This window comes from Neovison vison, chromosome 7 (genome assembly GCF_020171115.1).
Source record: "Neovison vison isolate M4711 chromosome 7, ASM_NN_V1, whole genome shotgun sequence".
NCBI classification, from domain to species: domain Eukaryota; kingdom Metazoa; phylum Chordata; class Mammalia; order Carnivora; family Mustelidae; genus Neogale; species Neogale vison.
The window spans coordinates 49,776,144-49,790,523 of record NC_058097.1 but is presented as its reverse complement, the minus strand read 5'-3'; the positions used below and the strand labels follow the sequence as shown (position 1 = coordinate 49,790,523).

General features: G+C 45.0%; 1 protein-coding gene across 1 annotated transcript; it reads right to left on the bottom strand.

Annotated features, from left to right (window-relative positions):
- Positions 1 to 2,321: 2,321 nt before the first annotated feature.
- Positions 2,322 to 11,836, bottom strand: CEACAM18 (CEA cell adhesion molecule 18). The gene is made up of 7 exons (XM_044256768.1): positions 11,715 to 11,836; positions 9,934 to 10,290; positions 8,415 to 8,687; positions 6,824 to 7,099; positions 5,218 to 5,356; positions 2,950 to 3,010; positions 2,322 to 2,612 (listed from the first exon to the last, which is right to left on the bottom strand). The coding sequence occupies exons 1-6, from the start codon at positions 11,764 to 11,766 to the stop codon at positions 2,974 to 2,976; spliced, it is 1,134 nt and encodes a 377-aa protein (XP_044112703.1). The 5' UTR covers positions 11,767 to 11,836; the 3' UTR covers positions 2,322 to 2,612; positions 2,950 to 2,973.
- Positions 11,837 to 14,380: the final 2,544 nt, after the last annotated feature.

Below are 14,380 nucleotides of genomic sequence, written 5' to 3'. Positions count from 1 at the left end.
TTGGGGAGGGTATGTGCTTTGGTGAGTGTTGTGAAGTGTGTAAACCTGGCGATTCACAGACCTGTATCCCTGGGGATAAAAATATATATTTATAAAAAAAAAGATACACATAATAAACTTTACTCCTTTAAAAAAATATGTGCTACATTTACAGTACAAAAAGGGATAAAAGATGTCATTAATAATTTTTAATATGGATTACCTGCTGGAATGATAATATTTTAGATATACTAGTTTAACTATACTGTTATTAAAAGTAATTTCACCAGTTTATTTTTACTTTTTTTATTATAGCTACTAGATTTTTGAAATTATATATTTGGCTTGCATTACTTTTCTATCAGGCAGAATTGTTCTAGGAGAAAATTTAGGGGAATATCCGTGGGTATACAAAGATTTCTCACAGAACATCCACAACAGTAAGCATTATATGTTTTTTTTTTCATTAAAAACTCCTGTTCATCAAAAGACATGATTAAGAAAATAAACAGGCAAGCCATAAACTGGAAGATATATATATATATATATATATATATATATATATATATATATCTATATATCTGAAATGGGGCTTGAACTTAGACTATAAAAAGAATTATTACCAGTTAATAACACAATAATCTAATTTTTTAAATGAGGAAAATGACTTAATCATATATTTCACAAAAGAAGAGATTCAAATGGCCAGTAGGTAAATGAAAGGTGGTCAACACTGCTGGACATCAAGGAAATGAAATTCTCCACAATGAGATGCCCTATCACATCTGTCAGAATGGCTGAAATTAAAAAGCCTGAGCACACCAAATGTTGGAGAGGGTGTAGAGGAATTGAAACTCTTGTATATTTCTGGTGGGATATAAATTGTACAACTGTGGGTTCTGTACAACGGTGTGGTGGTTTTGTATAGTTAAACAAAATACCCACTCTATGACCCAGAAATTCCACCCGTAATTTTTACTCGAGAAGAATGAAAACAAAGGTCCCACACAAACTTTTGTACATAAACATTTATAGCAGCATTATTCATAATAACCAAAGGTAGAAACAACTCAAATGCCCATCATCAACAACAACTACAAACCTAGATGCCCATCAACAAGTAAATGGATAACCAAAGTGTTACAGCATACAAACAACAGAATACTATTCCTCAAAATATAAGAATGAACAGTTGGCCCATGTAAAAACATGAATGAGTCTCAAAAACATGGTGAGTGAAAGAAACCAGAAACAAAAGAATATATTCTATAATTCCACTTAGATGGGGCGCCTGGGTGACTCAGTGGTTAAGCCTCTGCCTTCAGCTCAGGTCATGATCTCAGGGTCCTGGGATCAAGTCCCACGTCGGGCTCTCTGCTCAGCGGAGAACCTGCTTCCTCCTCCTCTCTCTCTCTCTCTCTGCCTACTTGTGATCTGTCAAATAAATGAATAAAATCTTTTAATTCCACTTAGATGAAGTTCAAGTACAGATGAACCTAATCTATTGGGACAGAAATTCAACAAAAGGAGCTGCCTCTGTTTGGGGGTGTGTGGCTGGGGGATAACTTAAATAGTGCACAAGGACACTTTCTGGGATACAGGAAACATCCCATATCTTATTGGAATAGTAGTTATATGAGTGTATGTATTTACCAAAACTCATTGACTTATTCATGTAAGATTTCTGCATTTTACTGTATATAGATCTACCTTTGACAAAAAATAATAAAAATTTTTAACAATAATGAAAAGTCTTTAGGTAAAATTCAACAGTCTTACTTAAGACTGTAAGGTGGGGAGGGGCAGCTGGGGGGCTGAGTCCTTAAGCATCTGCCTTCCACTCAGGTCATGATCCTAGGGTCCTTGGGTGGAGCTGCTACGTTGGGCTCCTTGCTCAGCAGGAAGCCTGTTGGCACCGAGATGCATAAAAGCATGCACATACCTATTTTCAATCTGCCCGCACACCTCGAAGTTGATTCAGAAGACAGTGCTGGTCAGCCCATCTGAGGACGAGCTGTTAGTGGGGGAAGTGGGACGGGAGGTGCTTAAAACTGGAGCTGGCTCTTCCTGCAGGCAATGTTTTAACTTTATTGGGTTTTAGTAGAGCAGAGTGGCACAGTGAAGACTGCTGGGTCCATAACTTTATTGTTTTTTTTTTCCTGATTATAAAAACAGTTCATACATTTTGTGAGGGGAAAAAAAACCCACTTTGGAACATACAGTAAAGTGCAAAGAAGAAAATTAAGAGATAAGACTGTTAATAGTTAACATTTTCCATGTTTTTATACAGGGGTGTATATATGTGTATATGCACACATACATGTGTATGTATGCACATATATAAGTATCTGTGTGTGTATACATACAACTGTAGTCAGCTAATCTCCCCTCTTCATAACGATGGTCCTACCAGGTGCAGTTTTACATTATACATTCCTAACAATGAGTTGTAAGCATTTCCTGCATCAGTGAACACCTTTCTCCAGCGTGGTTTCTAACCATGACAGACTAGCGCAAACTGTGCAGTGTCATTTAAGCCATTCCTGGTTGCTGGGCAATTATAGGTTGTTCAGTTTCCCCGTCACTGGCAATGGTCATCTTTGCATCTTCTCTGGTGGTGCCATGGCATCAAGCTAAGAGAAGGGAGAAGTCAGAAGCGGGTTTGCTTGTGGAGAAGAGGCCTCAGAATTAGAGCACAGGGCTCCACATATGACCCGCCCCAGGCTACTTTCCATTGATTGGCTCTGATTGGCAGATGGAGCAGCCAATGGCCGCTCTGCCCTTGATGTCTCCCCAACCCTGTCCTACGTGGGGACTCCAGACTTGCTCCTAGAGTCTCCATCTCCCAGCTTCAGTGTGGCTGGGCTGGTTCCTTCTCTTGACTCTCTCCTCCAGTTAGACCCTGTTCCCTCTCCAGCCTGGCCCATCCCTCTGGGGACTCTCAGTGCTTCCCCCTCACTTCCACCTCACCTTTTTGCCCATTTGGTTTTGTCCTCATGTTCTAAGGCAGATACTGGGTAACCGGGGCTGCCTGCGGGGAGAAATCAGAGAAGATGTCATGTTTCAGGTCCTTAGGAAACAGAATTCCGGAGAATCCTGGGGAGATGAAGGGTCAGCTTCTTCTTTCCAAGCCATCCTTGTGAAGGACCTCAGGAGTAGCAGGGGATGAATCTGGGAGCTTAACCTCTGCATTGAGAGTCCTCCACATTCCCCATACGTTTTAGCATTTTTGATTTCTTAAGGTCACTGGAGGAAGATGCCGTGGGGCAGCAGAAGTGGGGAGGGAAAAGAGACTGTGTGTACCTGGGGAAGAAGCTGGCATTACCTGGGCTAATTCCTAGTGATAATAATATTAAGTTATTTCACACCTGTTATATGCCAGACACTAGAGTAGATGATTTATAGAAATTATATTGAATCCTCTCAACAGTCACATGAAATAGAAACTTTAACCCTGTTTTGTGAATGAAGAAACAGGACTTCAGAGAGGTGAAGAAGCTTGCCTAAAGTCACACAGCTAGAAAATGACAGAAGCTTGTTCTGAACCTGGCCTTTCTGATTCCCAGCTCCCTGCTCTCATGCATTCCAGACTGGAGAGCTGAGACCAAGGAGAATGTGGCACCTCTAAGGAGAATGGGGCAATGGAGATGTTCAGTTCACTCCTGGCTATGAGGAGGGGGTTATGCCTGGCTAGATTGCATCTTTCAGGTTGTAGAAGAAAAAGTAACCTAGATATCCTGGAACTACTCTTAAACTCCCCAGAGTTTATCATGACTAGTTTGGAAAAGTACATAAAGCACATTGAATGATGATGCTATCAGAAATAATACTTAAGATTTTATTCAGTGCTTACTATGTGCCAAGCTTTGTTCCAAGCTATTTGTCAGTGACACTGACTTTATCCCCATAGCAGATATCCCTGTGAGGTCAATACCAGTATTACTCCCATATTACACATGGCAAACTGAAGCACAAATGGGCTAACTGTCACGCTGGCAGTCAATACTTTAAGCTTCTTGCTGGACCATGCAATGATCACATATAGGTTCCATATCAAAATACTAAAATGATTTGAAAAAAGAATGTATCTTCTAAAATCTTCACTGTCATCACCACAATCAATACCACTGCCACCCCAATCACTACCACCACCATCACCACCGTTACCACCACCACCACCACCATCAACATCATCACCACCATCACCACCACCACCACCACCCCCATCATCACCATTACCACCATCACCACCACCACCACAATCATCACTAACATCACCATCACCACCATCTCCATCACCACCACTATCACCACCACAACCACTACTACTTTAGCATCACCAACATCATCAGCATCAGCATCACCATCATCTCCATCATCACTGCTTTCTTTAACATCTACTGCAATGGTTCTCAGTCAAGGCAATGTTGTCCTCAAGACCTTTCTAACACTTAGAGCCATTTTTGATGGTCTAAACTTAGACTGATGGAGGTTATTGCTGCTGGTATCAAGTGGGTAGAGGCCAGGGATGCTGCTAAGCATGCTACAATGTAGCCTTAACCCACCCCTGAAATAATTATCTGACCCCAAATATTGATAGTGCTAAGCTCGAGAAATTCTGATCTACTTTGTACCAAGAATGCTGCTAATTGTTTTATCCTCCAAGAATTGTGTCTAGTCCCCATATCTCCCTTCAGGGAAGATGTTACCCTTCACACCCTCCAGATGGGTGAAGAGGACCTGAATGGATTATGATCTACTGAGGGCCACCTAGACAGCTAAAGTCAGAGCTGAGATTGAAACCCAGATTAGAATCTTCCCTCTGACCAGTCTCCTCCCCTGCAGTTGACTCTACTACCTGTTTCCCTAACTTCACTTGGTAACTAGCGACTACCATGTTCCAGACATATGCTCGATGCTTGGCACCCACCCTGCTCATTCTCATGGTTGCCTTTCTAGGTGGACCTCCGTATCAACATCATAAACACAAAGAAACTGGGATGAAAGGAAGTCGCTAAGTGAAACCCCATTGCTATATGGAGGCATGACTGCCTCTACATTCTCCGTCTCTGTCAGTGGCTTCTAGTCCATGACCTATCTATCTGCCTCCGATGATTCCTGACAACACATTCCTAGCTTGTCCCTTCCCCTCCTGGCTTTGCCTTCCCTTCCTAAGGAAGTGTTCTTGAGACCCATTCCCCAGCAAGCACCCCTCCCTTGACCCAGGGCAAGAGGCACCTGGTGGAGAAATGGCTGATCAAGGCGTAGATCAGGATTCCACAGAAGTAGACACTGCCCAGGACTGTGAACACAATGAGCCACACCACTTTGGCTCCTGAGATGTAGAAACCTCTGTTCACAACAGGAGTTGTGTCCCCTGGAGGAGAGGATACAAGGGAGTCAGGGACAACATCATTCAACACTTTGCTCACCCACACATCTATTTCAGAGATTTATCAGCATTTGCTATGTCCCAAATGTTAAGAATTCAGTAGCGACATTCCAGCTGGAAAGTGGACAATTGACAATTAGGCAAAGAAATGTCTAATATCATTGCAGGCAGCAGGAAGCTCTCCAAAAAAGAATAAACCCACTCAAGAGGGTAGAGAGTGACAGGGTCGGGGGTGTTGATTACACAGTGTCATTAACTCATTGCACAGGTATTTGCTGAGCACCAACTATGTGCCAGGCACAGCGTTAAATAAGCACTAGGGACAAGTGGTGAGCAAACAGTGCTCCCAGCCTCTGTCCTTCTGGAGCTCACAGTCCAGTGGAATTAGAAAGATGTGGTTCAGTCAGTGCATAATCATTCACTGTCAGTCTGTCATGTCTGGTGCACAGCAGGTGCTTAGTAAATAGTATGGAGTGACCAGAATAAATGTCTCCAGCCCACATTCAGTGTTTGTGGCTCTCTCTGGGACAAGCCAGGCTGATGTCTTCTCATGCACTATCTGATTTAATTCTGCCAGAAGTCCTGTCATATAGGGACCCTTTTTTAAAATAAAATATTTTATTTATTTATTTGACAGACAGAAATCACAAGTAGACAGAGAGATAGGCAGAGGGGGGTGGGGAAGCAGGCTCCCTGCCAAGCAGAGAGCCCGATGTGGGGCTCGATCCCAGCAGCCTGGGACCACGACCCGAGCAGAAGGCAGAGGCTTTAACCCACTGAGCCACCTAGGTGCCCTAGGGACCCTTTTTATCTCTACACTACAGATAAGGAAACTGAGGCTCAGGAGGCTCTTCCCATTTACAGATTCATTCTCAAGCCATATTCCAAATACCACATCCACAACGGATCCCTGCTTCCTCTGCACCACCACCCACTCTAGCCTTTCCACTTTCTCTTCTGAGCAACCCAGTAAAACAGCTGAGGACATAGGCTGTGAAGCCGGACTACCAGAATTTGAGCGCTGCCTCCTCTGTTGATTGGAACTGGAATGTGGAAAAAAGCACTCAAACTTCCCACAGCTCAGTTCTCTTCTCTGTAAATGGAGGTGGCGTTCACAACAGTCACTTCCTCTGCAGTGAGACTATGAGGGCCGCACAGATTAGAAGAGGGGCTGGCACATAGTAAGTGCTCATTTGATGTTGGCTGACCAGCTCCCCCTGGGACTCACTCTTGCTCTGATCTGAGGTCCCCCAGGGCTTTATGGAGGGGGGAAGCTTTGGACTTGGACCTCAGAGGACAGGATGGGGTGGAGGGTGGATTTTACCCAACCATCGTGAGCATGGCTTTGCAGGGTGGGGAAGGCATACATGATGATGGGCACTGCCTAGGCAAAAGCACAGAGATGGGAAGATTTGGGGAACACGAGCGTCAGAGGTGGGCTACTGTACTTACGGGACAGCTGGATCTGGAATTCCCTGTACAGGGTCAGCTGGGTCACAGGGTTCGCCACGATGCATCTGTATTTGCCCATCTGGTCCCAGGTCAGACTTTGGAGAGTGACGCTTGCCTCTGAGAAGCTCAGGAGAGAGCCATTGTGGATCCACTGGTACGTGGGACTGGGTTTGGAAATGGCATCACACTCCATCATCACCTGGGAGCCGATCTTAGCAGACAGGACGCCTTTGGAGGTAATGGGACTGGTACTCAGCCGCACATTGTCTGGCCCATCTGCAGAGATGGCAGGAGACCCAGAGCTATGTTTCTGACCCCTTGGGATCCTGTCTCCTTCCCTCAATCCACACACAGTCCTCCCCGACCAGAAGGTGCTCCCACGTTGCACCCCATGTATCCCCTAGATCCAACACATGCAAGGCAGCTGTGCCAACAACATGACTATAACTATAACATCTTCCATTTCAAGCATCTATTATGAGTCAGTCCCATGACAGACTTTCACATCATTATAAAATAGGAGTAGAAGTAATATATCAGGTCCCCTGAACATTGGGCTCTGGTCTAAACACTTTATAGGTTCACACATTTGCTTAATCCCCATAACAACCCATGGGTTAATTTTATAGATGAGGCAAATGGGGTTCCCAAAGAGAGGATTAGGGATTTCATAGTATCCTACTGACCCACAAATGGGCTAAACAAATTCCCCTATGGCCTGGGAGGAATCTCCCTGCAGAAGCAGATCCTAGATCCTGGCTCTTGACTGCAAACCTGCAGCCAGCAAGCTGTGTGTGGACGTCAGAAACTGTCTGCTCTGTGACCACTTTATCTCCATGATTGCCAGAGCATGCTTGTTAGGAAATCTGATGGACTTCGTGTGGTTCTAGATTTAGATGTGAAAACCGTTCAAGACTTGTGCTTTTTCACAGTCTGAAGATGTGAAAGAGTTTGGTAAATGTGAAAAAGTCCCCGAACATTGTAAAGATCCAAGGTTCATTATATTTATAAGATGATGTCTTTGATTTACAAGACCCGTTTGATATTTTGGGGAGGTCTGGCTGGATTGCGTACTTGGGTTGGTGGGTGGTTGAAGGATCATGGAGAAAAGAGAATGCATGAAATCTGTCATTTAGCTTTAAAATCAAACTGTTTAAGGGAGTATGTCCAGTTCAATCTGAGTAAAAGGAAAAGTGAAGGTGATTTTACTAAATTTAGAAAACCAGAATAAAAAGACCAATGTATCTGAAGGCTCAAGGGAACATGGGATTTGAATATTTAATAAGTTGAATGACATTTTAAAGAAACTATTAGTTGTAAGAAGTCCTGTCTTTACAAAAGCCATATCTGAACAAATTTGCACTCTTTCTAATCTGAGGAGTAGCAAGTTGGGTCCCCATTTTAAATAGCAGATCATTCTGTGCGCTGAGGGTGATTCTAAGTCCAGAGAGCTGAGATTCAAACCCAGATACAGCTGGCTGGGGGCTGACTCATGGCGTTTCCTCTCCCCGGTTCTGCCTGTATTATTGCTACATCCCTGGGTGGCCCTAAGCCCACCCCCAGCATTACTCCAGGGCCCCAGACCACTCACAGGCCACAGTCAGAGAGATAATTTTACTATTCTGAGGAATCTCCAGGATGCTGTCTATCTCGCAATAAAGTGTTCTGTCATAGCGGCTGACTCTGTGAATGACAAGGGTCTTGAGGTCCGGGGAGATTGTCATCCGGTCACTGCTGGACACCAGTGTAAAATCCACATACCACTTGACAGTGGTGGCATTGGTGTAGCAAATGGCAGCCACAGAATCCACGTCTTCTACAAGAGAGGTGGCGTTGGCCCAGATGTCTGGCTTGCCTTCCACATCTGGGGGAAGCAGGAAGAAGACATTAGGGGTGGGGTCTGCCTCCCCAAGCTCTGCTTGGGGAAGAAACCCCGAAGGGGCTTCCGGGGTAGGTTGGTGAGAAGCCAAGAGTTGTAAGATGGGGTCTGAGGTCTTGGCAGGGGAGCAGCCCTAGAGCAGGGAGGGACAGAGAAGTAGGGAGTGGGCACAAGTGGTTGAGGTGTGGACACTAGTCTGAGTCTCCCATCCTAGGTGTGGAGTCATCACTGTGCATCCACTGCAGTAATGGTGAGTTCTTGGGATAGATGTGTGGCCTAATGGTTGTTTCTGAACCCAGGACCTGAAACGAGAACACCCCCAACTGAGGAGCCATCGGTAGAATTCAATTTGACAGGTGATATTTGAACTCTGTATAATAATTGCTCCCTTTATCTGAGTCCCATTCACTTTACAGTTACTTACAGTTACTTACACATACAGATACTCCCTCCAAACTTACAAAAGACAGAGGAGATACTGTCCCCATTCTACAGATGAGGAAACAGAACACCACAGAGGGAAGATGAAGACTCAAGGCCATGGGACATATTCATGATCAGAAGAAAACACAGGACTTCTTATCTCCAAATCCCCACTCTACCCACCCAGCCCCGTGGAGCCCCCAGGAGCTGTCTATAGTAGACAGAATTCCAAGATGGCCTCATGACTTCAGCCTGTATAGTCCCTGCCCCTCAAATGTGGGTAGAACCTATGACTTCCTTCTAACCTAAACAATACGGCAAAAGTGATGGACTGTCATTCCAATCGTTACCCTTATGTCATACAAGACTCCTTCTTAACAGAGTTAAAACTTCTTAACAGAGTCTCCCTTTCCCAGAGAGGCAGAATTCAGTTGACCTTGAAGAATCAAAGAGTCATGATGTGACATGCCCATGGACAGAGCCACACATGAGACCACAGCCCCACCTTGCGAGTCTCAGAGCACAGCACTTGCCAGACTTGCCAGACGGGGATGTGTGCTAATAAATGGGTATTGTCTAAGACTGCCACTTGTGGCTCTTTGTTATGCAGCAGAACTAACTGATACCCTGAGAGTGAAACTGGAACCCTTGAAGGAAACCAGTGACCCATCTCAGCAGGAGAAGCTGGACTACATCTGCCAAGTCTCCCCCTGTCACCTGCAGGTGGAGGAGAGTTGGACAGTATGATCTCCCAGGGACCTCACTCCCAAAGCTCCCAGGTCCGGAAATGGGCAACCTGCCAACTCACCTTGTATTTCAAGCCAGCCGGTTGCTGTCTGGGTCCCATTGCCAGTGTCCACCCTCACAGTGTAGTTCCCTGTGTCACTTAATGCAGATCGCCTGATCATCAGGTTACCTAATGTGGTCACATTCTCTCGGCCTCTGTACATGGGCCCAGTCTGCCAGAAATTGGAGGGAGGTTTGTAGCTGACGATCATATTGTCCTCAGTGTCATTTGCACCACGATGCCAGCTGAATTCCAGAGCATCTTCGGTGGCATTCTCAAGGACTATGACGGTCCGAAATCCCTTGAACCCTAAGAGTGACTCTGGGCTGATGTAGATTTGGCCAGAGGCTTGGCGGGTCCCCCAGGCCAGTAGACTGGCTGGAGAAGACAAACAGAACCCACATACATGTGAGAGAGAGAGAGAGAAAGAGAGATTGATTTACACTGCCCAGGAAGTGATCTCCAGGGACACTGGTGAGCGTGCCATGGGTTTCTAGCTCCCCAGCCTGTCCTCCCCTCTCCACCCCCTCAGCCCCTGTTCTGGTCCATTCCTTCCTCACCCTCTTCCAGCCTGGTTTCCTCCTTGGACACTCAGTCTTCAACCCCTCCTCATATGACAGTTATGTGGATCCTTACAAAGCCCCAGTTGTGACCCTGCTCTCTTAGGTAACTTCTGTAGTTCCCCAGCACTCCATGAATAAAGTTAAAACTCAACATGGCTTATGAGCCACTCATAGAAAGAGCTGGTCTTTATGACTCATCTAGCCTCCTTTTGGATCATACCTACCCCACCCCATTACTCCATGAACCCCCTTATTCAGTAACTCATTCATGCATGCATTTCTGCATTCATTTATCGGAAGACACAGTATCTGTACTGTGTTCCCCAGACATAAACGGCTCTCTTTTTACACCACACTCTGTCCTGACTTTGGGCTTTCACACATGCTGTTCCCTGTTTCTGACACACAGATCTCCATTCCCTCCTTCCCAGCCCCCCATCAACTCACTTCTATTCAGCCTTCACTTCTTAGCTTTGATGCCCCCTGCTCCCCAGTCTGGATCAGATGGCCCCCTGGGGCTCCCCAAGCCTCCTGGGCCCCCTCATCCCCATCCCCAATACTCTGGGTCACCGGAGTCTGGAGATAGATCTTCATCACACTGGACACCACATCACAGGGTCCCTGATCATGGGGCAGAACCCAGTGGGAGACCTCGGTTGATAGGTGGGTGGCTGAAGTCCTCCAAGACTGTCTACACGTGCCTTTGACTTAGCATCTAAATTCTGTGGAGTGCACATAAATGTGGATGAAGATCTGTCGTCCTAAGACATGGAGATCTCCTGTCTGTGTACCCTAAGCCTTGACTCCATGGAGGAGGCAAATACCCCTGAGATCCCCTGCTCCAGGCCTCCAGGTGTAGATACTGGTGGTGTTTGAGGACAGGACACAGGGTGGCCAGTGAGACATGACAGTTGTCCCTGTCATAGGAATTCAGAGGGTCCTAGAAGGAAGTGAGAGGTTGGGAAGGAGTCTAGCTGGAGAGGTAGGGGAGGGGATCAGGGCAGACTAGGAACCCGGGGAGGTGATTTCCAGCAATCACAGGAGGGGGTCCAAGTTCATCACTTCTGGGGGTGAATGGGGATGAACATTCTGTGTGTATGCATATGTGAGTGAGAGAGAGAGAGTGTGTGTGTGTCTATGGTTGAGGTAGGCCCAGGTATGTAAGCTCACGAAAGTCCTGGTGCCAGCTCTATCCCCCTCTCCTCTAACGCTTCCCTGTCCTGTGGGTTCAGCTCTTACCCAGGAGAACCAGCTCCCTCCAGAGTCTGCATCTGGGTCTGGAAAGGTCCATGGGTTATGCAGGTCCTCCTGGGCTAGGTGTTTGTCCAGGGACCGGGCAGTCTCCTCTGCCTCTTCACAGACCTGCGTTTCTGGCTCTGAGCTGCTGGTCCCCACCTCCCTCCTGCGCTCCAGTGGACTTTGAACCCCAGCCACCCTGGGCTGGGGAGGAGACGCTTGGGGAGTTGTTATCTTTATGACTCTGAGGTGCACTTAGCTTATCATGTATTCAGCTCATTTCTTTTTTTTTAGATTAGTATCCTATTCTGCTCTGGTTACAAAAAAATCTTAGGCTCACTTTTAGGAAAACTGGAAAATACTGAAAAGCACAATAAATACAGGACAGCAGCCTTTTTAAAATGTGGGGCAATTGTTCGTTTTTGTTTTTCCTACTCCCTGTAGATCTCACATTTTAAATTGCATTGTCTTATTTGATGAGGGACTGCTTTTCACTCCCTGGACACCAACAGCTTATTTTAAGTCTCTCTCCTAAAGGGTCAGCAGATCCTCCTCCACCTGGACATTTGGAGTGGCTGTGGGGCCTGCTGTTGTGTGCCTGAGCCAAAATGTATAAATCCCATTCTTTTGGTGGTGGATCTTTAGGTTCAGTAACAGAAGTGTTGCCAGGGCAGAGCAGAGTGTGCTCATGGAGGGCACAGTGCTGAGCACATGTGATGTGTCTGCATCTGGGGACCCCACAGAGAGAAAGGGAAACATGGAGATACAGAGACCCAGGTGGACTGGATGAGGGACTGAGAAGGCAGGGGAGCGGGCTCACCCCAGAAAGGGTCACAAATCTTTCAACCTGGACTCAGAAGTATATTCATCTTTCATTTTTATGACAGCAAATATGACTTTAATTGAAAAAGTAATGCATTGGCTGTAGAAATTTTGGAAAATTCTTAAGAAGGAAAAATAGAATTAATACTGTGTTAGTAATTAATTTAAATAGTTTTAAGTTGTTACGAATACTCATCTAAATAAATGTGTAAATCTGTTACTATTTATAATAGATTATTTAAATATTCAGATGAATATTTATACATTCATACAGTTTTACATTTATAAACATGTAAGTAAATACAATCCTTTTAAGTAAAGTACAGACTTATTTATCAGAATTTGATTAATACTATTGGAAAGTCACCTGTAACAGCCAGATCGCCTGGAGATACAGCCAGTGTTTTTCTTTGAAACTTTTCAGTTCTGATATGTCATACATACTCAGGCACAGATACATATTTTTACCAAAGTGGTATCATACCATTCAATATCCTTCTTTATTTGGGCTTCTCTAATGTTAAGCCCAAGTTTAGACAAAGGTAGGTGAATATACACCTCAGAGTTCTTATGGTTCATTCAACATCTCTGAAGTCTCCTACTGTATTCTGACAACCCATATTAATATTTGTAGCCTACTGCAAAACACATCTGTACTTGGTATAATAGGAAAATACTATATTATGTGCCACTGAAATTGCTAAATTGGTCCTCCTCAGTATTTGAGTGTAAGTGGTGCCCCTAGAAAACACAGAGAATTGTTTTTCTGCCTGTAGCTTATCAGAAGCCCTACTTCTTATATCGCCATTGGTCTTTGTTCATGGCTGCATACTATTCCACTGCACTGGCCATGGATCCATTTGTTCAACCCATCCCCTATTTGGGAGCATTCAGATGCTTTCAATGTTTCCTCTTTTTTATACCGACAGCAGCATAACGGCTTTTGCCCAGTCCCATTTTTGGAGCTAGATGGGTCCCAGAGATGGACTTTTGAGTAAAGAATTTACCTTAGCCAAAGACATATCTGACTTTGTCCTCAACTCCTGGAAGAAATGCCTAAATCCTTATAACTCCCTGCCTGATAAGAGTGTCTCTATTTGCCTTGCGGGGCCTTGGAACACACTGGATATTCCACAGTAGAAATTATGATGAAGGCTTTGGGTCACATGAAATCTGCTCTGCCCCTGGAGAGGCAGGAGATTGAGGTCAGCTATGTGAGCAGAGAATCATAACTGTGTGAAAGAGCCCCAATAAAAACCCTGAAGACCAGTCTCAGGTGAGCTTCCCTGGTCAGCAGACTGTCATACACCAGTGCTGGGAGGAGGTAATGCTGTCCATGACTCATGACTCCACTGGAGAGACATGTGGAAGCCCCTGGACCCTGACCATGCCCTTTTCTCCCTTTCACTGACACTGATCTGTATCCTCAAGCTGTAACCAGCCCTAACCACAAGGATAATAGCTTTTAGTGTGTTACGTGAGTCCTTCCACTGGAAGGAGGTGGTCTTGGATATCCTGAACTTACAATAGTGTCACAAGTGAAGGTGGTCATACGTATGGATGCCCCCTAACTATGCCTCACTGTCTCCACTTGTAATGTGAGGATATGAAGCCTTTTTTCTCCATAGGACTGCTGTGAGCTTTCAATAAGGTCACATGTATAAATGACTGCTAACAATGTCTCCCACACTGACCATTTCAGGACATGTTAATTCCTAATGGCATAATTGAAAATCCTTTTATAATGTTTCACTAAACTTTTTGGGAAAAAAGAAACATTTTAAACTGAGTTTATAGATATTTAAAAAACACTTCAGTTGTATGACTTAATAACAAAAATCTTCACA